The 24139-nt window shown below is 27.7% G+C and overlaps 1 protein-coding gene across 3 annotated transcripts; it reads left to right on the top strand.

The window, feature by feature from the left end:
• Positions 1-1614: 1614 nt before the first annotated feature.
• LOC101234799 (bifunctional apoptosis regulator) lies at positions 1615-23244 on the top strand. 3 transcript variants are annotated; one of them, XM_065804073.1, is made up of 10 exons: positions 1615-1747; positions 2516-2570; positions 6076-6277; positions 6504-6684; positions 16775-16931; positions 20131-20282; positions 20569-20730; positions 21345-21538; positions 22781-22850; positions 22931-23244. In XM_065804073.1, exons 3-10 carry the CDS (start codon positions 6087-6089, stop codon positions 22967-22969), a joined length of 1146 nt encoding a protein of 381 aa, XP_065660145.1. In that variant the 5' UTR covers positions 1615-1747; positions 2516-2570; positions 6076-6086; the 3' UTR covers positions 22970-23244. The 3 variants fall into 3 exon arrangements, with proteins under 3 accessions (XP_065660145.1, XP_065660144.1, XP_065660143.1); XM_065804072.1 differs by adding an exon at positions 3416-3576 and having other exon boundaries at positions 22781-23244; XM_065804071.1 differs by having other exon boundaries at positions 22781-23244.
• Positions 23245-24139: the final 895 nt, after the last annotated feature.

Raw genomic sequence — 24139 nt, 5'->3', positions numbered from 1 at the left:
TGTTTTTTTTTTTATCTCATGTCTAAACTATAAGATATGTACTAAAGATTTAACTTCTTTTGTCTTTATAATAATAAGGAATAAAATCTTTTTAAATCTGAGATTAATTAGAATCTATATGTTATGCACAGATTGGGAAATATTGCATTTCACAAAATGTGTAGTTTTTTCATTTTGTGAACTGGATAGGGCTTTTGCGCAGATCGTGAAATGATGATATTTTATTTTTGTTTTTTGAAGAGTTATGTTCATTATATATAATATATATATATATATATATATATATATATATATATATATATATATATATATATATATATATATATATATATATATATATATATTTATATATATATATATATGTACATATATATATATATATATATATATATATATATATATATATATATGTATATATATATATATATATATATATATATATACATATATATATATATATATATATGTATATATATATATATATATATATATATATATATATATATATATATATATATATATATATATATATATATATATATATATATAGATAGATCTATAGTTTGTTGTCTTTAAGAAGAGCGGAAGGAAAAAAGTGATTCTTACGCCAACACATACGTCACTTTTAATTACTTTTGACTTTCATCCAACATTTGCGTGTTGGACAAAAGTAAAAACCATTAATTTAATTACAAATAAATCGTTTTTTAAAAAAACCACAAAAACGCAAATTTAATTGACCAGAATGTTTTAAAAACATTCTGAATGTTTTTAACAATATAAACAATGTTTTTTATTTTTTTTAATAAAATGTTTTTATTTTTATTTATTTAAATCATGCGCGGAGTGTTGCTACATCGACTATCTTATAGCCTGACTCGCAAGGGAGTGCTGCTACATCGACTGACAAATAGCCTGACTCGCAAGGGAGTGCTGCTACATCTACTATCTTTTAGCCTGACCCGCAAGGGAGTGTTGCTACATCGACTGAGGGTTTGGTTGGGGCAGGCAGTCTCTCAATTAATAAAAAAAAATAATTCCGGTCTTGCATTTTAATTTTTACTTTTTGTCAACAAAATATGGAAAAAACTTTCGGACAACATCTAAGGGTTCTATATATATATATATATATATATATATATATATATATAATATATATATATGTATATATATATATATATATATATATATATATATATATATATATATATATATATATATATATATATATATATATATATAAAAAATTGACTTAAACAGGGAATAGCACAGTGAAGTTTACATACATTGACTGACTTTATATATTTAAATATATATAGTATATTTTATATTTTAATATTCTATGTATTAAATTTTTTTTTTTAAGTATACAGAAAATATAATTTAAATATATACTCTATTAAAAAAAAAAAATTGAAATGTATATTTAATATATTTAAATATATATTCAAAAAAATAAAAATAATATTCAAATTTTATAAATATATGTATATATATATATGTATGTATATATATATATATATATATATATATATATATATATATATATATATATATATATATATATTATGTATATATAATTAAAAAAATAAATATAAATATTATTTATCATGCAGAATATATGTTTAAAATAAACAATTAAATTCAAGATTTTGGAAAATGTGCAGAGATAAATGAGCAAAAAATTACACATTTGATGAAACTTGCAATTTCACTATCTGCGTGTAACATATATTCATATTACAAGGTACAGGTACTTATATTATAAGGTATTACAGAAAGATAATATAATTTGGTATAAACCTTTTTTATCCAAAATCTGTTATCGTTCATGATTTATTATCATATATTAGTTTGATGATAATAAATCATGATTTATATATTAATGACAATAGTCATAATTTCTAATAACATAATAAGTTATTAGTGAAACATAATTTTAATTTTTTTGTGTTGAGGAAATCTATTTTTAAAAATCATGTTTTTTTTAACATATATTTTTAATATCTTTTCAAAATACAATTTCTCAAAACAAAACAAAAAATTGTAAAACTGTTTAAGTTGTTTTTTATCAAGTGAATCTCATATTAGAGTAGAAGATTCAAACAAGTTTTTATAAAATATAGATGAATTATTTAAAAGTATAGGTCTTGTATTGTTTAAAAATATCGACACGACAGTTTAAGTAGTTTTTATTATTAAAAAGTTTAATGTGTTTTAAGTCAATTTCTTTCAGTCTAGTTTTTATAGTATTACAATTGTTATAACAAAATGACTTCCAGTATAATAAAAATCAATAAGGTTTATTATTATCATTATTGATAATATTTTTGTTCAAACAATTAATATATTTAAAATCATTTAATGTTTTGAATACAATTTTAATATAATAAGTATATAATAAAATGCATTTATTTTTATTCAAATATCACATATTTTGTATTGTATTTGATAGTATTTTGTTGGTGATTTATACTTGATTATACATTCAAATTCAAGTTTCTCTCTTTTACAGCTTTAAGTATAATTGAATTAATAATAGAAGTTTATGTATCGAATATCAGAGTAAGGTAAGCTTCTTTTAAAAAAGTATACTTTAACCTAACAAGATTTTATTATTAATATGTATATATGTGTTTTAGCGACATTTCTTGTAGTACATAAAGTTATAACAAGTTATAAAATATCAAAAACAGCATCTTACTAATTTTTCTTTTATGTGATATTTCAGTCTAATTTGTATAGACATAAAATACCAATTTAAAAACCATTACAAAATAAAATGTTAAAAATGATAAAGAAGTCATTACAAAAACAACGTCAATAAAAATTGTTTTTTTTTTTAATGATTTTCTTAAATAGTGATTTCCAACTATTGAAGCAACTTTTACCCTATTATCCCTGTTAAGTAGTACTAGGGATTGCTGAACTTCCTGAGATGTTTGCGCCTAATTAATTTCAAGCAGTTCCCTCATTTTGCTTTCACGATAGTTGTTATTTATAGATAATGTTTTTGGGTGCAGTCAGTCAGATATCCCATGGTATTCTTTGCAATGCTCAGTTGCTCCAGAAACCTGCCAATTGCCATTCATGCTATTAGTTTGGTATTCTATGCTTCTTTGCAAATTTCTCTCTTTTTTTTTTTACAAATGGTTGAAGACGAGTATTTAAGAAAATCATAAAAATACAAAACGGTTTTTATTGACGTCATCTTTTTAATGATTTCTTTATAATATTTAATATTTTTTTATGTAACAGTTTTTAAGTTGGTATGATGATAGTCTATACAAGTTAAACCGAAATATCACATAAAAGAAAAATTATATATATATGTATATTCTTGCAACTTCTACTTTTGCGTTAAGCGCAAAAAAAGGGTTTAACCATATAATGTTACGTGATCTTGATTTTGCAGAACGATTTGGTTTTTAAAAGAATGTTTCTTGATAACCATTAGACGCCAAAGCTATATCATAAAAAGGTGCAGCTTTGTCAAAAACGTCTTTGTTGGATAAAATATTGCTAATTCATTTGGATAACATTGTTGGTATAGATTGGATAATATTAGAAGAGTGGGTAAGATTAATGTTAATGTACAGTGGGTGGTCACTTTTTTTGTTTGGCAGTTTATATCAAACTACCAAACAAACAAAAAAGTGGGGAGGTGGGGAAATATTTTGACAAATTCCTAATTTTTTCAAAACACTGTATCAAATTTATTCCTAGTTAACACCCTGAGATATATATATATATATATATATATATATATATATATATATATATATATATATATATATATATATATATATATATATCTGTGTGTGTGTGTGGAAAATAAAGTAGATTAGTTAAATAAAGTAAATAAATTATCAAATTTTTTTCATCATTCATTTCAAGTGTTATTTCTCATAAGTGTTTCACATAGTGTTTCAACCCATAAGAAGTACTTGATCTGGTATGAATGATATGGTTAATAAAATTTTAAAAATTAACTTACAGGAAGTCTTAAATGTCCAAACTTTTGTAATATTTCACACATTTTTGGAATATATTTTTTAAGGGGGATTTATTATTATTATTTTTTGAGCTCACTCATTTTATAGTTTTTTAAGAGAAACTTATTTTTATGCTTGCATTTAGAAAATAATTCCAATTTTTTATTTAATTGACATTCTTGGTCCGTATGTGGTTTGACAAATAAGTTTTTTATTATAAACTATTTATAAATATTATAAGTTTTAAACCCTTGAAAACTTCCCCTGCCCATGATTTTGTACCACTTAAAGATCATAAAGCAATATTTCAAAACAAACTTCCTTGTAGGGTATTGGTCAAAAAGTGAAATCAGACATGTAACGAAAATTAAATTGGACAAAATTAATAGTATTCTTAGAAATAAATTATATATATATATTTTTTCGCTTAATCACTAAATTTTTGGTTTTCAAATTGGAATAAGCATAAATTTAAAAATTATAAGTTTTCTTTATGTCAACCTCTCTGAAAATTCATATAAGCTTTTCAAAAAACCAAGTAATGAGTTATTGTATATAAGCAGACTAAATCAAAACTCCTCTGATGAAAATATATTTACAAAGATTAAAATATTTTTACAAAGATTTTAAAAATTTTAAAATTTTGAACTAAAATTTTACCCCTAAGAATAAGAATAAAAAAAAAAAAAAAAAAAAATAGAACTAGAAATATAGCTAAAATGCTTCTACTAACATTGTAAAAGTATTTTTTAAAATTTGTGGATAAACACTTCTGGCTCTATAATAAAATACATAAAATTTTCAATTGAAATACAATTTAAGTTAGCTACAGATGCACAAAAAATCTAGAAACAATTATAAAAGGTCACAATAATGCTTTGTTGAACAAAAGAAGAATTTCCAAATGAAAATTATGGAAAATTGTTACTGTAAGCAAATAAAAAATGGACAATTATAATTATGTCATTTTTTTATTTAGGAATTCTTTTTTGTTTAACAAACCATTATTATTTAAATTGCGGAAAATATTTTTCAAAAAATATATAAATGTGTTGTTTCTTCTAAGAATGTACTCGATAAACAATTAATTAGAGGGTCCATGTTATTGCTTATGATTAACAAACAACGTTTTGCTGATCTAGCAAAATCTTTTTTGTTGATCATAAACATATATAATGCGATACATGATTAGCAATCTTTTAAAAACAAAAAAGTTTATGAAAGACACCGTGCTGTCAAAATACATATGTGAAATGAATGATGAAACAGCTGATGATTTTACATTGAATTATTCCATCCTTAAAACAGCACCTGAATATAATATTTCCAAAAAATGCATGTTGTGTTTACTAGAAAAGTTTTAAATTATTACACATGCAACCCAAGAATTTTTATTAAAATAAAAAATTGTAATTGATTTCTAAATGCAGGATATAAGTTAGCAAATGCATGATAATAAGTTTCTGTTAAAAAACTATAAAAATAAGTGAGCTCAGAAAATCCCCCTCTAAAAATATATTCCATATATGTGTGAAATATTATAGTAATTAAGACGTTTATAAGATTATGTAATTTAATTTTTAGTATAAATTAAAGTTTTATTTATTTGATCATTCATTTCTGGTGAGTCTTTATAGATGAAACACAGTGTAAAATTTAAAGTTTTTTATATAAATTACTTAAATAAGTTTAAACATATTTGTGTGTGTATATTCATTTTATGTGTATACATGTACATGTTATGTATATACTATGTATATACATTTATATTTTGTATATACATTGATATGTTATTATATATTTGTGTGTGTATGTATATTAGGTTTATGACTTTTTTTCAACCTCATGCTCCTGTTCTGTAGTTTGATGAACTTTTACCTAAAAAGCATGAAATGAACTATTATTTGCATATCTTTTGAAAAAGTTCACCCCGCCATTGAAAAATCGATGTCAAAATCGTTTCGTACTTTTTAGGTAGAAGTTCATCAAACTACAGTACAGGAGCATGAGGTTGAAAAAAAGTCATAACCCTTGTGTATATACATGTGTATGCGTCTAAATATACATATACATTTTTCAGAATATTTTTAAATGAGTCTTACTGAAGAAGACTTCAAGTGTAGCATTTGTTTTGAAATTCTTTTGGAGCCTACAACATTAACATGCGGTCACAGCTGTTGTAGATTTTGCCTTGCTCAATGGTGGATTACATCTCGAAAATCTAATTGTCCGGAATGTCGAGAAGTTTGGCAAGGATTACCAAAAGTTAATGTCACTTTAAGGTACCTTTTTTTGTTATTGCTCTAATTGATTTCTATCATAATTAGAGACTTACTGCCCCCCAACTGTGTCATTAATATGTTATTGGTTTCTAAACCTTCATATATCTTATACTGGAGACTTAGGTCTTGCTATATGAAATAGATCTATTAAGTAAAAATAAAAATAAAAACAATATGTGTGTAAATTTTACGTAACAGTTGATTTAACCAGAAAATGTTTATATAGGAACACAGTTAACAGTTTGTTTGGTGATATAGTTGAAATACGCAAGACTTCATTAATAAATAATCAAAATTATCATGAGACCATTGCAAAATTTGAGCAACTGAAAAAAGAAAAAAATGAGAGGGTTGGAATTTGGCGTTATGGATATTTATTTGCTGCTGTAGTTGTGGCTGTATTTGTGGTGAGGCTGAAAATAATTTACTATTAACAATTTAAATTTTTAAAATATATAAAAATAATTTACTAGTTACAATTTATATATTTAAAATATATAAAGCAACTAAATAATGAAATGGTTTAATAATAGTAAAAATTGTCACAATGTATTTTTAACTAGTCTTTCTTTTTTTCTTTTTTTTTTTTTTTTGCTTACATCAATAAATTCTTTTGGTGCTAATTTGATATTGTCATTGCAATGCTTATTGATTATGTTACTGAAAAAAGACTTTAATGACTGTTCATCGTGTTTGTTAGACACTTTGAAGTTTAAAAAGTTTTTATTTTAAGTGTTCTACTTGATGTAATCAAGGTTAATAAAATCAAATTGTTTGAATAAGTTCATCGGTTTCTTGTAATAAATTATTTTATTGCATAGTTTTAGTGCTCTGCATAAAATCGATGAAAACTTTGTAGGTTGTGCTTTACTTTGTTGATTGATTTGAGATCTTTGTTTTGAGTAGTAAAAATAAAATCATATAGTATGGATTGCTAAGGCTTTGAATTTCTTTTTATGTGTAATAAAGACTTGAACAGTAATCCAAGGTAGAATGAATGTTTTTCAAGAATTGTAAACGAACTTTGAAGGCTAGACCAAATATATTTGTTATTGAGAATAATTTTTTGTATGCTTTTGCTTTTATCTCTTTTTTCTTTTTTTTTTATTTGTTCAGTAAAATGCAATTTACTGTTTATAATGACACCAAGCAAAGAAAATTTTTTAACTATTTCAATTTTGAACTTGATTGATATTCTTTTTTGAAATGACTGATGTTGGCAATATTATTTTAGATGTATGTTTATTTGTTAAAATCTTTGCTTTAGTTTTATCCCAATTGATGTCTAGTTTATGTTATTAGATGGTTTATATTGGTATCACTTGTCATAATTGTAGTGTCATCTGCAAATAATGTTGATTTAAATAATGTCAAATTTTAAGGTAGATCATTGATCACTGCGTATCCAAACCATGATCAACCCTAAACTCATGTCCCCAAAAAGGGCCTAAAAATATGCCTAAAAAATTGCAAAATGACGGGATTTTGTATTTTTACAGAACTTATTACTCAACTTGGTTTGGGAAAAACATCTAGAAGTGATTTTAAGTAAAAACATTAGTGCTTCTGAAAATTATTTTGGTTGTTTTTATCATTCCCAAAACAAATACCTTAAAGTAATATCTTATTTTTGTGGCGTTTTTTTTGAAAATCCACCTTTTCCTAGTCTTTACGATTTTAAGAGCATCTCAGTTCGACTAGCTACCAAAGAATCTCCTTGTGATTGTTTGATCTGTCAAATTGCCTGAAATAAGCTAAACATTTCTCATCCACTGTCAGCAAGTAAATCTAAGAACAAAGGAAGCATTGAAAAAAGATGTTCAGACAGAAAAAAGATGTTTTTCTGTGATTGGGCAAGAGCCCCCCCCCAAGATTGTACAAAAGGAACAAGCGACAAAATTTAGTTGCAGTTGCCTTAAAAGATGCTGTGGCTGTAGAGATGGTTGTAACTATGGTCATCTCAAACAAACCTCCTTCTCCTCATGGACTGTCCGTCTCAGTCAAGCAAATGGAGGCAACAGTTTTCCAGTTGTTCCAGATATGATACAGTTTTGAATAAGCATTAATCCCCTGTGTCTAATAGTATAGTCTTTTCTTAGGGCCATCCAGAGCAAGAGAACTCTTTCCTGAGGAATAAAAGCTAACAGCTATAGATATGCTCAAGGTTCAAAATGAAACTGGACTTTCTAATCGTGGCATGAAAAAACTTGCATCATCACTAAATCAAGCCTCTCCTCATCAGATTGTGAAAAAAAAATTGTGACAAGTTTGAGTCACTTGGAAGGACTCTTGCAGAAATGTTCACTTCAAGCCACATTCAAAACTCAACAAAGAAAGATTCAACTAGACTTGTTGTTCACTGAAAGATGTGTCTGATATAGTCAACCATGTTTCAAAAGTCAGAAATATTCCTGGAGAACCATTGATCAAAGTGGGAATTGATGATGGTGGTGGCTTTTTGAAAGTATCCTTGGGAGTTATTGAAGCAAGCAGAGAGGATTCTTCTCCTCCCTTAAAGGGTGTTACAAAAGACACAGGTGTGAAGCACCAGTTATTTATTGCTGTTTCTGAAAACCTACCTAAGAGTTATGAAAACTTGAAAAGCGTTTCGAATTGGCTCCAGTTGCAGAAAATTTCTTTTGTTGTTTCATGTGACATGAAAGTAGCGAATCTCATAACTGGACTTCAGTCTCATGCCAGTGCTCACCATTGTACATGGTATGATGCATATTCAAAAAATCTTCACATCTGTAGGAAACCCAGAATATTTTGTTCCATTCAAGTTGACTTTGATGCATTTCAAATGAGTGGGTCACTTTTGAGAAGAGCAAAAGAGTCCAACAATGTTGTTCACAAACTAATTATTGCTTGGACAATCTAACACTCTTATTGGACTTTATCCCTCCAATGGAGCTACATCTTCTTCTCGGAGTAGTAAATCATCTCTACAAAAACTTGTGTCAAACATGGCCTGGTGCCAATCAATGGCCTGGTGCCAATCAATGGCCTGGTGCCAATCAATGGCCTACTGCTCTTAATATTCAGTAACAGCCTTTTCAAGAAGGAACTCTGGAGTTCCAGAGTTCCTTCTTGAAGTTGCCAAACACCTCCATCACTCCAATGGTGCATGCAGTCTTTTTTCATGTGAAGCATTTTATTGACCACCACAAGTCAAGCCTTGGAGTATTTTCTGAACAGGCCACAGAATCTTTGCATCACAACTTCAATGTACATTGGCAATGATACAAACGTGATCCCAGTCATCCAGAATATGAAAAGAAGCTTCTGAATTGTGTTGTAGACCTCAACAGAAAGCATTCATTTTAGTTGAAAGGGTCTTTTTCAAACCAAAATTAAGAATACTGTAATCTTAAAGAATTATTTCCTGATGTGATATTTTCATTCAGAAATGTTGTTTTATATACATAAGAATTTTTCTTTTGTTGTCACAACTATAAAATAACTTTTAAAAAAGAATAATAAATGCTGTAAAAATGCAAAATCCCCTGTCATTTTGCAATTTTTTAGGCCTATTAGCTTCAAAATTTAAAATCAAAATATCTTTCTCAGACGTAATAGTTTAATTTCCAAATTTATATATAAATGTTCTACTATATATGGGCCTTCATCCCCCAAAAGGGTTTCTTGGGGACATGAGTTTAGGGTTGATTATGGTTTGGGTACACAGTGGTTTCAGATGCAATCATTCATGTGAAATCATTTCAAAAATCATTGAATAAATCATTTTGTTCAAAGTATGTTTAATTCAAAATAAGTTTGTAAATCATTTTGTTCAATAACGTAATAATATTTAGTAAAATATTTTTTTCAAAGTAAGTTTTATTCAAAAAATTAAGAAATTTTTTATATATGTATTAATGTTTTATTCACTAACAGGAGAAAAGAATGAACTTTTGTAAAATAAAATAGGAAAAGTATGATAAATATTGTAAAAGTATAATTAATTGGTTAGATGAAACATTGATATAAAAATATAAAGCAATATCAAAAAATAAATATCAATAAACAAATCTAAAAAGAGTTTGAAAAGTTTGGTAAAGTGCTATTTTTTCTAAAAAATCTTAGTATGCTTGAACATGGAAGTATCTGGAAAATTTTTTTATTATTATTGCCTTTTTATAAATAATGTTATTAGTGTTACCATTTTATTAGTAAAAAAGTAAACTTTAAATTTGCTGATTTTATATTAATCATTTTATTTAGAATAAATAAAACGTTTGTTTTTCCATTTTTTTAAATTTAAATTGTTTCGTTTACTCAAATTTGTTAACTCAAATAATAGGTTCATATTTAGATATGTTCTTTTTGCAATTTTTATTTTAGTTATTTTATTAAAAAATTAAATAAAAAAAATATTCCATTGTTGTTTTATAATGCTTTATGTAAAAGTTAATTAAAACTTTAGTATTTTTTATTTTTATTTTAAATATTATTTTAGAATTTTAATAAAATATTTGTTTTTATTTTAATTTAGAACTTAAATAAAACGTTTGTTTTGCTGTGTGTTTTTAAAATTAATTTGTTCAGAATTTAAATAAAAAGTTTACTCTACTGTTTTTATTTTAATTATTTTTTATAAAATTTAAATAAAATTTTTGTTTTACTGTTGTGTTATTTTTAATTAATTTTTTTAGAACTTAAAAAAAGTTTGTTTTGCTGTTTGTTTGTTATTTTCAATTTATTTAATAAGTTTATTTAGAGTTTAAATTATACATTATTTTTTCCGAATGCCAACCCTAATTCCAAGAGCTATATATATATTAGCGAATATCAGGCTGTTTAGTGAATGTTTGCTGCAAACATCATGGAATCTGAGCGAATAGCTTCCAGGAATATTTGGGTGCCTATTTAAGCAGCCAATAATTTTATCTACAACATATTGACAGTCTGGAAAATTAAATGAATACTTTTTTTTTTTTAGTTTATTTGTTTTCAATTTAGTATTTTTTCTAACAATTTGCACAATTTTGTGCAAGTAAAATTTAATTTCATGCATTTTTTTTATATATATTTAATTTAATAGATTTATTCAAGAAGATAATTCTGATATTTCTGTGTAAATTATATGTAGAGATTAAATATCTACCTTAGATTTGGAGTCGGTTTTGGAATTTGAAACAAACATCGGGGCTAATTAAGGCTCCCAGTGAATTTTTTAAGAGTTGTAAAAACTGACTAGGATTACAAAAGACTTTAAAGAAAAAAAAAGTTTAAACAAGATTAAAGTATCTTTAATGCATTAAAGAAAACTAAACAATAATTGAAAACTTTTATAAAACAATAAAAAAATAAAAATTGATTTATTTTAAATTCAATACTAGTAGTAACTATCAGAGATTTCTTGAGAGAAGCCGTATATTCACCTTTTTTTGATTTTGATTTATTTTCTCCCTTTTTCTTTTTTTGATAATCTTCGTTAGTTTAAAAAAAATCAATTCCATTGACAGCATGAGGTGTCTTAACAAGCATCTTTAGATCTTTTCAGCTTATTATGAAATTTTTAGGTAGTTTTTATATGGGGGATACTGCAGATTTTTGTAAAATGTATTTGATGAAGCAAATGGTTCATTAGAAATGTTGCATAAACCGGGTGGTGATCAAATGTGATCCAAAATAAACCCAGTAATTATACTCAGTACAAATTAGTTCTCTAGGGATTAGAAAATTAAATGTTGTAGTTGTTGGGATAATAGACGTAGACTGGTTTAAGACTAGCAGTGTTTATTTGGATATCATTATACATACCTGAAGTATGATTATTGAAGGTTTCTGCTTTTGTAGTAGTTGTAGTTTTTATTATAGTCGTATGTGGTGTTAAAAAAACTTGATCCCAATCAAGTAATGGTTTAGGTGTGGATATATTGTTTTTATTTGAATTAGTGTGTATATATATATACATATATATGGGCAAAAAACTACCAACTTTGTTTCTATATTTTACGGTAATTTATGCCGACCTCTAAAAGATTATTTGGTAAATTATTGCTAACAACAGAATATATATATATATATATATATATATATATATATATATATATATATATATATATATATATATATATATATATATATATATATATATATATATATATATTATATATATAATATATATATATATATATATATAATATATATATATATATATATAGGTATATATATATATATATATAGGTATATATATATATATACATATATATATTTATTTACTTATATATTATGCGATTTTATTTCTCATCAAAAGTTATACAAAAAGGTATATTTTAAATAGCAGCACTATATCTTGCTGTTTGTTCTATCCCTGATTGTCTGTGAAGGTGCGTTATATTTTATACTTGCCTTTCTCCAAGAAAAATTATCATCACAAACATCGGCAACAGATTGCAGGAATTATGATGCGTTCAATAATTAGTACAGAGTTTTTTTATATCAAAAAATTTGTCACTTATTTATTTATGTTTTTTACTTTTTTAAACATAATTAGTAAAATTTGGTGGTGACTCAAACTTGTTTCAAAGAAGTGTCACACTCCTTTGTTGCACAATTAAGTTTAATAGTTAGGTGTTAAAAGATTCAAGTTTTTTCATTTTATGCAGAAAACCGTTGTGCAGTGACTAAAAACATCTTTATAACTATAAATGATTAGACTAATGATGTGGCATTAATATTAACTGGATTTATGTGTGTGTGTGTGTGTGTGTGTGTGTGTGTGTGTATGTATATATATATATATATATATATATAAATAGAGAGAGAGATGTATGTATATATATTTATGCCCTGCTGCCTTGTAGGATACGCTTCTTTAGGCAAAGGCTAGGAGAAGCATACTACGACTTAAAACACCTTCTGCCTTGGGGCTCTTGGTTGAGTAAAGGCTAGAAATGGTGTCTCAAAAAAATACTCATCTTGGGCACATGTTCAATGGATCTGGCTACTGTCTTGTAGAAGGCCTCCTAGGCGAAGACTTACGGGTTAAACAGATTCTATCTGTTGACCAGCCTCGCACCCCTTCTTCATCTATTAGGCTGGTACAGATGTATTTATAAAACATTGTTTCCAGTTTAGGATGTTGAATGCTGGATCTTCTTGACTTAATGCATGTGTTTTGCTTGTGTCTCTATTTTTGTGACTAGGCTACTCGTTCTATTATCTCTTAATGAGGGTACAGCTCTAAAACTCGGTTTTATCGTTCTGAGGCTGGCTGGTAGTCAGGTTTTCTGAGCTCTGTGGCATCTTTCAGATAGGCTGATTCCACCAACAGCTGCAAAAAATCAAAGTACTAACAGTGCCATGTTGCTCATGGATGGTGTCCCTGTTCGTACTTTTGGTGTGCATTGTCACATTTAAAAGCCGTGTTTAAAGGCCTGTTATGACTTAGAGTTTATTAGTAGTAATGAAGCAGTTGCTTGTGCTCTTAAATAGTGTACTGAGTACTATCTGTGCTTTGAGTCAAGTTCTTTAACAAATTTAAAAATGACCAAATTACTAAAAATTATAAAACACAAAAAACCATCATCATCACCAAGTTCTCTAAATCTATCATTCACTATTTGTGGTCTTCGAAGTAACTTGCGGTAGTGGTGTAGTGGTAGAGCGTTCGCATCGTAAGTGTAAGGTTCCAAGTCTGATCCCCACAATGTCCCCGGTAGTACCGCGCTCAACTTAATTCTCCGTGCCGCAGCCTTGTTTGTCAAGATTCGTGTTTCAAAGTTATATACTTGAGAGAGGGTTATAACCACAATTAAGTTGCCTCCTTGTCTGTAGTGGCCTTCTTGGCCTTGGGGAGGTGAATTAACAAAAAAAAAAAACTTATCTTCTGATAAGTCTTATCTCTTGCAAAGTTCACCATGCCAACTTGCTCCTTGTGAGACTAATTTGAGTTTGGTTGTCTCATCTTGTGATCTTAGTGTTAATGGTTATCTTCCTTTAATTCGTAAAGACTCCAATAGTCACATGCTTGGCCTGGGCATTTACATTTGTAAGAATTTACCCATTTGTCAGGAAACTAGGTTTGAATCCACCGACTATTCTTTTATGTGCTTCTGTTTAGCACCACTTCACTCTATTGCCTTTCTCTTTGTTCTGTATCACTCTCCTTTATTTCAAGACTGTACTTTTTTTGATGTTATTTATGATCTAATTGACCAAGCCCTCTTACTTTATCCATCAGTCAATATTGTTGTTGGTGGTGATTTTAATGCTCATCACACTGAATAGCTTGACTTTAGTGTCAGTTACTCTGCTGGTGGTAATGCCCACAACTTTTGCCTTTCTCAATTTTTAACTCAAACAGTCAACCTTCCAAGTCGCTTTGCAGACAACCCGAATCATTTACCTTCTACTCGGCTTATGTCTTGTTTCTGATCCTAGTCAGTGCTCAGTTTCTCTACATTCACTCTTAGGTGCTTGTAATCATGATTTGATCTCTCTAAAACTATAATCTCATTCTTCTTCATCATCAGAATCCCTCTATCCTCTGACCTCTTACAACTACCATAAAATTGACTAGAACTCGTACCATAATTTTCCTTGTGACAGCCCTTGGGTAGAAATCTTTCGAAATAGAAATATTATGGCTATCGCTCTTGATATTTCTAAAACTTTTGATAAAGTTTGGCATGCTGGTCTTCTCCTAAAGTTTTTTTTTTTACGGTGTATGAGGTAATATTTTTAAGACTACTGAATTCTTTTTGAGCAATTGTAGTATGAAAGTAGTCCTCGATGGACCGCACTCTTCTTCATATCCTGTTATGCTGATGATACTACCATATACCCTTCATCTTCTAGGATTAACTCTTACTTTCGATCTTCCTTGGAAATCATATATTAAATTCATTGCAAAATTAGCATCCGCTAAGGTTGCATTTCTTTATCGAGCTTGATACTTTCTTACTCCGTATTCTATTCTCTATCTCTATAAATCTCAAATCTAGCCTTGTATGGAAAACTGTTGCCATATCTGGGGCAGATCTTCTAATGACGGTCTTTCTCCTTTAGACAAGGTGCCAAAACACATTGTAAACATAGTTGGACCTGCTCTTGCAGTCAACCTCCAACCATTATCACATAATCGTAGTGTTTCTTATCTTTCTCTTTTCGACAAATACTATAATGGGCACTGCTCTAAAGAGCTAGCCTCTCTTGTGTCATCGATTAAAATTCATTCTCGTGTTTTTTGACATTTAATTTAAGTCTCATCTTTTTTCTATGACTGTTCCTAAGTGCTCCATACACTCTTATTCATCTAGTTTTTTTCCTTGAATATCAGTTCTTTAGAATTCGCTTCCTTCATCTTGCTTTCCTCAATCATCCAATTTGCAATCTTTTAAGTCGTCTGTCAATCATTATCTTGCTTTACAGACTAAATCTTTTCTCTTCCTTAACTTCCAACTCTATTAGTAGTTGCTTGCAGCCTTGTTTGAAGCAAAGGTGTTGAATAAAAAATAAAAAAATATTTTTGTTTGTTGATTATTTCTTATACAATTTAAGCTTCAAAATGAGACTACTACGAACCTTCTTGTAAATCTTTTTTTATATTATAGTTTTTATACTAGTTTTGGGAAATTAATCCAGATAAATCTAAAACAAGGAAGTTGCTGACCATTTTATAGTTCTTGGGAATGCAAAATCAACTGTTTATAACTGGATTAAGTCAATTGAAACTAAAGGTTCATTGAAAAGAAAAATGTCTTGTGGTAGACTTATACTTTTATCAAAAGCCAGCATTCGGCATTTCAAAAAAATTCATTGGTTTGGCTTTGTATTTCACCAAAAGGCGTATAAAAGCCATTTTTTTTCTTTCAGGAATGGCAGTGAAACAAACAGTTTTCCTGGAAACACTCATTAAAAAGTATTTGGTACCTTTTATAAATAAATTTTATAGTACAGGGAAGTATGTATTTTGGCCAGACTTGGCATCTGCTCATTATGCAAAAGCATGGTAAATTACCTAAATGAGCAAAAAAACAATTTTGTACCAAGATCAATCAATCCTGCAAATGTCCCTAAAGCATGGCCAATAGAAGACTTTTAAGTAAATTTAAAAATAAAGTTTATGAAGGTGATTGGACAGCAAAGAATCTTGATAATAAGAAATCTAAAATTATTTACTGTTTTGGCAAAATGGATCTTGAGTTTGTACAAAACCATATTATGGGTGCTGTCTAATTTTTATTTTTATTTTTTTTCACTTTCTAAATTATTCTTAAGTTATGTATTTTTAATTAAAATTTGTTTAATTAAAAACACATAACTTTAATCATTTAATTTTTTTCAAAAGTAAGGCTTTTATTTCAAAAAACTTATTCATAACCCGTTATGAATAAGTTTTTGGACTGTATGCATGCATGTATGTATGTATGTATGTATGTATGTATGTATGTATGTATGTATGTATGTATGTATGTATGTATGTATGTATGTATGTATGTATGTATGTATGTATATGTAAAGTAATAATTTTTATTTTTCTTCAAGATTATATTTGTTGGAATTCAGTCCTTCAAAGGTACTTCAAGAAATGATTTAATGGTAAAGTCTATATATGACTGGTCACCAGAAGATGTTGGATATTGGTTTGGTGAACTTGGTCCTTGGGCTAAAGGCACTTTTGACAAAAAAATTATTGAAGCAGGTATAAATTTTCTGTTTTTTATTTATTTATTATATTTGATGTTATTTATGATATTTGATGTTATTTCTGATCATATTGACCAAGCCCTCTCTCTTTATCCATCAGCTAATATATTTGTTGTCGGTGACTTTAATGCTCACCACTCTGAATGGCTTGGCTCTAGTGTCAGTGACTCTGCAGGCATTAAAGCCCACAACTTTTGCCTTTCTCAATCCCTAACTCAAATAGTCAACTTTCCAACTCGCTTTCCTGACAACCCTAATCATTTACCTTCTCTACTCGACTTATGTCTTGTTTCTGATCCTAGTCAGTGCTCAGTTTCTCCACATTCACCCTTAGGTGCTTCTGATCACAGTTTGATCTCTTTGAAACTAATATCTCATTCTTCTTCATCACCTGAATACCCCTATTATCGAACCTCTTACAACTACCGTAAAGCTGACTGGGATTCTTTCCGTGATTTTCTTCGTGATGGCCCTTGGGTAGAAATCTTTCAACTTCCTGTCGACAAATGTGCTTCTTACATAACTTCGTGGATTCAGGCTGGCATGGAATCTTTTATTCCCTCTCGACGATTCCAGGTCAAGCCTCACTCTCCTCCATGGTTTTCCTCACACTGTGCTGCTGCGATTGCCAATCGAAACTGTTACTTCCATATTTATCAGCAAAACAATTCTCCAGAAAACAGACCTCTGTTTATTACTGCTAGAAACAACTGTAAAAAGGTTTTGTCTAACGCCAAAACCCGCTATTCTCAGGTCATGAAATCTCGTACCTCATCTCAAAAATTAGGCTCTCGTGACTTCTGGAGAATCTTTAATAATATCAATAATAAGGGCAAATCTATAATTCCACCTCTCTTGTATGGTTCAGACTTTGTCACCTCACCTAAAGGCAAAGCTGAACTGTTTGCTAAAAACTTTTCATCAATATCATCTCTTGATTCCACTAATTGCGTTCTACCTGATATTGCCAACAAACAGGTTGATTCATTGCTTGACATTCATATCACTCCAGCATCTGTATCTAAAGTGATTTCCTGCCTAGACTCTTCTACAGCTTGTGGCCCAGACAACATACCTGTTATTGTCTTGCAGAAGTGTTCTCCGGAGCTGTCGTCTATACTCTCAAAACTATTCAACAAGTGCTTATCAGAGTCTTGTTTTCCAGCCTGCTGGAAAGCCGCATCTGTTATCCCTATCTTCAAAAATTCTGGGGAGCAATCTGATTCGTCTAACTACCGTCCCATAAGTCTTCTTCCTATCATAAGCAAGGTTTTTGAATCTTTAATTAACAAACACTTAATTTCTCATCTTGAATCTAATAACTTACTTTCTGACCATCAATATGGATTTCGATCTTCTTGTTCTACAGCTGATTTGCTAACAGTAATAACTGACAGGTTTTATCGTGCATTAGATGAAGGTGGAGAGGTTAAGGCCATCGCTCTTGACATTTCAAAAGCGTTTGATAAAGTTTGGCATGCTGGTCTTCTCCATAAGCTTTCTTCTTATGGTGTATCCGGCAACATCTTTAAGATCATTAAATGCTTCCTTTCCAATCGTAGCATAAAAGTTGTCCTCGATGGACAACACTCTTCTTCTTATTCTGTAACTTCAGGGGTTCCTCAAGGTTCTATCCTTGGCCCTATACTCTTTTTAATTTACATTAACGATCTTCCAGATATTCTCACATCTAAGGTGGCATTGTTTGCTGATGATACTACCATTTATTCTTGTCGTGATAAGAAACCAACACCCTCTGATTGCTTGGAGGAGGCATTTGAGCTTGAAAAGGATCTCACTTCTGCTACAGCATGGGGCTCACAGTGGCTGGTGAACTTTAATTCAGATAAAACTCAATTTTTTTCAGCCAATCGTTATCGCAATAATTTAGGTCTTCCTATATTTATGAACGGTGATGTACTCGATGAGTCACCTACTCTTCACCTTCTAGGATTAACTCTTACTTCCAATCTTTCTTGGAAACCGTATATCAAATCGGTTGCAAAATTAGCATCTGCTAAGGTTGCATCTCTTTATCGAGCTCGCCACTTTCTTACTCTGGATTCTATTCTCTATCTCTATAAATCTCAAATCCGGCCTTGTATGGAATACTGTTGCCATATCTGGGGCGGATCTTCTAATGATACCCTTTCTCTTTTAGACAAGGTGCAAAAACGCATTGAAAACATAGTTGGACCTGCTCTTGCAGCCAACCTTCAACCATTATCACATCGTCGTAATGTTGCTTCTCTTTCTCTTTTCTACAAATACTATAATGGGCACTGCTCTAAAGAGCTAGCGTCTCTTGTGCTAAAATTCATTCTCGTGTTACTCGTCATTCAATTAAGTGTCATCCTTTTTCTGTGACTGTTCCTAAGTGCTTCAAAAACGCTTATTCGTCTAGTTTTTTTCCTCGAACATCAGTTCTTTGGAATTTGCTTCCTTCATCTTGCTTTCCTGATTCATATAATTTGCAATCTTTTAAATCATCTGTCAATCGTTATCTTGCTCTACAACTTTCATCTTTTCTCTTACAGTAACTTCCAACTTTAATTAGTGGCTGCTTGCAGCCTTGTTGGAAGCGAAGATGTTTAAAAAAAAAAAAAAAATTTGTATATATATATTATATTTTTTAAATTGTATTTATGTTGCATAAACACTTTTTACATTGTGTTTCATATGTTAATCTATACATGTATTTATCGATCTACCTTTATATAAATATAAACTAAGGTAAATATAAATAGTAAATATAAATATCAATATAAATAGTAAAAAATATATAGTAGATTATTAAAACCATGAAATTGATATAGAGTTGTCTTTTTGATGAAGTTTAAAATGATACCCTGTAAATCATATTTAGTAACTGTAAGCCTTATTTAGTAACTGTAAATCATATTTAGTAACTGTAAGCCTTATATGTATAGCAAAAGCTTAACCTGAGAATACCAATCTAGAGTAACGAGTGACTAAGTCTAATATAACCTTTCAAAAGTATAATTAAGGTCATTGTTGCTTTAAAGCAAAAAAAAACTTTTCTACGCAAATTAATATTTTTATTGTTTTTTATAGAAATGTTTTTGACTTTTTTATTAAAATTTTGAACTTTTTCTATTTAGTAATTTTTAAAGGAATGAAATTTTTTAAGGAATAGATTAAGTCTACTGATGAAATATCTTAATTTTTTTAAGGAATAGATGGAAGTCTACTAATGAAACTTACGGATGCTGATTTACAAGATTTTAAAATGAATATTCCTCTTCATCGCAGAATAACTCTAGAAGCCATTAAAAAATTAAAACAAGAACTTCAAAATCAGCAAACAGGATTATGGGAGTTTAAGGTTTGTTATTTAATGTGTTGCTTTAGCAAAAATAAGGTTTTATTTTGTGTTTTTGAACTAAAAAAAGTGTAAATGAAGTTCCTTTTTTCTGCTAATACTACCATGGTTGTTGCTCAAGCAAGCTATCATCTCTTGTTTCATCCTCCAAAACACATTTTTTAATTTTTTTTACTAAGATTAATGTTTTGTAATTTAAAATAAATTGTGCATAATTGTTGTTTGTAAAAAATGTTAATAATATATAAAACTAAAATGAATTTAAAAAATGAAAAATTAATATTTTTAGGAGCGAAGGAGTGGGTTGGCAATATTCATTATGTTTGGTTTACGAGAATTTCCAAGATCTTCCCTAACCTATTTATATTTCTTTAATTACAAAGATGCTTTCTTACCAATTTTTTATTGCTCTGTAACATTAAAATCAACTAATATTAGTTGTACTCAAATGGTAAGTTTAAAATTGAATTCAAGTTATTTTGAGTGTTTGTGCGTGTGTTTATATACAAACAAACATACACACAAACATACATTCATGCATACATATCTACTACTGCAGGTATGAAATACAGGTTAAACATACTTATAAGTAGAAATAGTGTTAAAACAAATAACTCAATAATTCCGTTCAAAAATCATTTTTGGCAAACTTTTATACTGTACAGTTTAAACTTACATAGATTGTGTTTTGTGATTGATCCTATGACTAATAGTAGTGTCGTGATATAGTGCTCTCTTCATAAATGAAAAGTTCCAAGTTTGATCCTTACCATGCCCCTGGTAAAACAGCACTAAATTTGTTTCTCAATTTGTTTGGAGTTTGGAAGGGGGTTGCAACATCAGTTTAAAAAAATATATTAAAGTAGCTAAATCAGGTTTCTTAACATGATCATAATGGTCTCTACTGAGCTGAGGGAGCTGAATCAAAAAAATATATCCTTGTTCTATTATTTCTATAAAGTATCTACTTATTTATCTTCATTTGTTTATTTTTATATTTGTATAGAATGATTAATTATTTATAAGTTAAAGATGTTATACATGTTTTATTTCCTTCAAGTGTAGCAACACTCTCCTACATGGGGTAATTATCTTGAGTTTTTACCACTTATGTTTTCTATTCCCTACTATTTGGTTGGTCGGTTTGCTTCACATTATTTGTATATAAACTATTGGGCATCACGTGTTGTAATTTTACATGCTATTCTTATGACAGTTACAGAGATATCCAATATGAGACTTCTGTTAATTCATCGCAGGTTAGCATGTTGTTTAATATCTACATATACACACAGACTTGGTATGTGGTAAACTTTAATTTTTTACTACTATTTGTCTACAATAAAAATAAAAAAAAAGGCACAAAAAAATTTTAAAATTAAAGAAATTTTTTTTTAAGTATTTTTAGACTGCTTGTATTTTAATAAAGTAATTAATGTTTTAAAAACCACATACCATTGTTAAAAAAGTTTAAATTACAAATACATAAAATATGCTCATCATAAATTCAGATACAATAAAAAAAATTAAAGTTTTTATAAAAATAAATTTTTTAATCTAACATTCTTTAATTTTTTTATAAAACATTCAGGAAGAAAAGAATAATTTGTTGATTATTTTAATATGATATAAATGAACAAAATGTAAATAAAATTAAATAAAAATCTAAGCAAAATAATCTATGTAAGTTTTATAAGTTGTATTTGTTCAGGAATCAAAACTGGCAAATAAAATATTACTTTGAAAGACTTTAATATAACTTTGCTTTATAATGAAGCTAAAAAAGCCTAAAATTTAATTGTTATTTGGTTTTGATGTAATAATTTTTTTTTTTTTTTTTACTTAGTAAATGCAGTGTTTATTGCAAGTATGTTCACTTAAAATACACTAACTTATAAACGTATATATATAATGAAAATATTTCCATTAATAAAATGTATATTCACATTTTTGATATTATATATATATATATATATATATATATATATATATATATATATATATATATATATATATATATATATATATATATATATATATATATATATATATATATATATATATATATACATATATATGATATATATATATGTGTGTATGTATATTATAAGTTAGTGTATTCTACAAATAGAGTGCTCAATGTTCTTAAAGAATAGAGCAATAATAAATTATTAAAAACACTTATCTAAATTTCTTCTATTGTCTGTATATCCTTCAGCAGTTTCATTAAGAAGACCTGAATTTATCAGGAAGTTCATCTTCCTCATGAACTTGCTGCTGATGAAACAGACTGTAGAAAAAACTTAGACAAGTGTTTTTTCTAATATATATATATATATATTTATATATATATATATATATATATATATATATATATATATATATATATATATACTAATTTATATATATTGCTGCCCCATGCCAAACCCTCAGTTGTATTATTATGTGGTATTAATTTTTTTATAAAATTTTTCTTGATAAACATGAAAATTTTATTTTAGATCAGCTCATTATTATGCTACCAAGTATTTTATATATGTGCTTATGTCTTCACTTTCTATCAAACTATTGGTATATTTTTTACCTGTATTTATGGCTGATTGCATATTCTACTGGTTGCTATATGTTAGTCCGTTTGATGCATTTAATAGGTTATTGAAACGATTTTTTGTAAGAAATACACCACATAATTTTGGTCATGAGGAGCATAATCATGCTGGGGTAGAACAACAATGGGGATTTAACTTTCAGTGGCATGCTAGACATTACTAATATAAAGTAGATTATTATTTATAAAAAAATCTGAATTTTTATTTTGTATAATTGATTTTAAATTATATTTTCTTTATAAGTTGTAGAGATATAAAAATATATTTGTTATTTATAGTTTTGAATTAAAAGTGAATGGGTTTGAAATAATGGAAACCATGATTATGATGTATAGTGAAATAGACTAATTGTATAAGATATTCAATTGTTTTTTATTATTATTATTATTATTTTTATTATTATTATTATTATTATTATTATTATTATTATTATTATTATTAAAATCAAAATTATGTCTCAAATTTTATTTCTTCATATAGCGTTTTTTGGAAAAAATAAATTTATACAGCTATATGATATTCTTGTTTTGAAATAAAAATCAACTTTATGTTATTTATTACTTTTAATTAATTTTTTTTGTTTTTAAAGTTGCTTTCTTTATTTCAGTTTAAATTTTTTCATTTTGTATAACATTTTATTTTTGTATGATAAAAGCTTCAATGCATTAATAGTAATCTTCCTAGTGAAAACATGTTATAATTACTGTTGTTATAATTACATCATTATAATTACTACAATATTTTTGCTTGAATGATAAATATATATTTATTTAAAAGCAGGAATAATTTGTTTAAGTTATTTATTTTACTATTTTATTCATTTTAAAATAAAATTTTATTTAAAGTTTGATTTGATCCATATAAGCAGTTTTAACTTGGCCTATTTGTATTTACAATTTTTTTTCTGCAGTTTTACCTAAAACTTATTTTATTAATTAGAGGCCCTGAATTTCAATCTAGTTAATAGATTGACGTGTAGCCATTCGTTATAGACCACATATGACTTGTACAATTTTGTTGATGTTTAAATTGTTGATGCACAAGTCAGGGAAAAGTTATATTTTAGGGTTGATAAAGTTATTTTTAATTAATCTTTTCTGACAACACCACTGACATATTTGACAGTTGTTTTAGTAAGTTGTTTTTCGAAAAGAAGTAGGGAGCATTAAAAAAATCCTTGTAAAGCACTCTCTTTTGCTTTAGTAAACTAAAATAATATTTCTTTTTAAACAAGTTTTGTTTTATAGTTTG

This window comes from Hydra vulgaris, chromosome 08, assembly GCF_038396675.1.
Source record: "Hydra vulgaris chromosome 08, alternate assembly HydraT2T_AEP".
Classification (NCBI taxonomy): Eukaryota; Metazoa; Cnidaria; class Hydrozoa; order Anthoathecata; family Hydridae; genus Hydra; species Hydra vulgaris.
The sequence above is the reverse complement of the archived record's forward strand: the minus strand, read 5'-3'. Positions and strand labels throughout refer to the sequence as shown.

Bases quoted from the DNA above. Each gene is read 5' to 3' on its own strand.
- LOC101234799 (XM_065804071.1), top strand. From the start codon at position 6,087: ATGAGTCTTACTGAAGAAGACTTCAAGTGTAGCATTTGTTTTGAAATT. The intron at 6,278-6,503 runs GTACCTTTTTTT...ATGTTTATATAG, and splicing joins AAAGTTAATGTCACTTTAAG to GAACACAGTTAACAGTTTGT. The intron at 20,283-20,568 runs GTTTGTTATTTA...TAATATTTTTAG, and splicing joins CAGGATTATGGGAGTTTAAG to GAGCGAAGGAGTGGGTTGGC.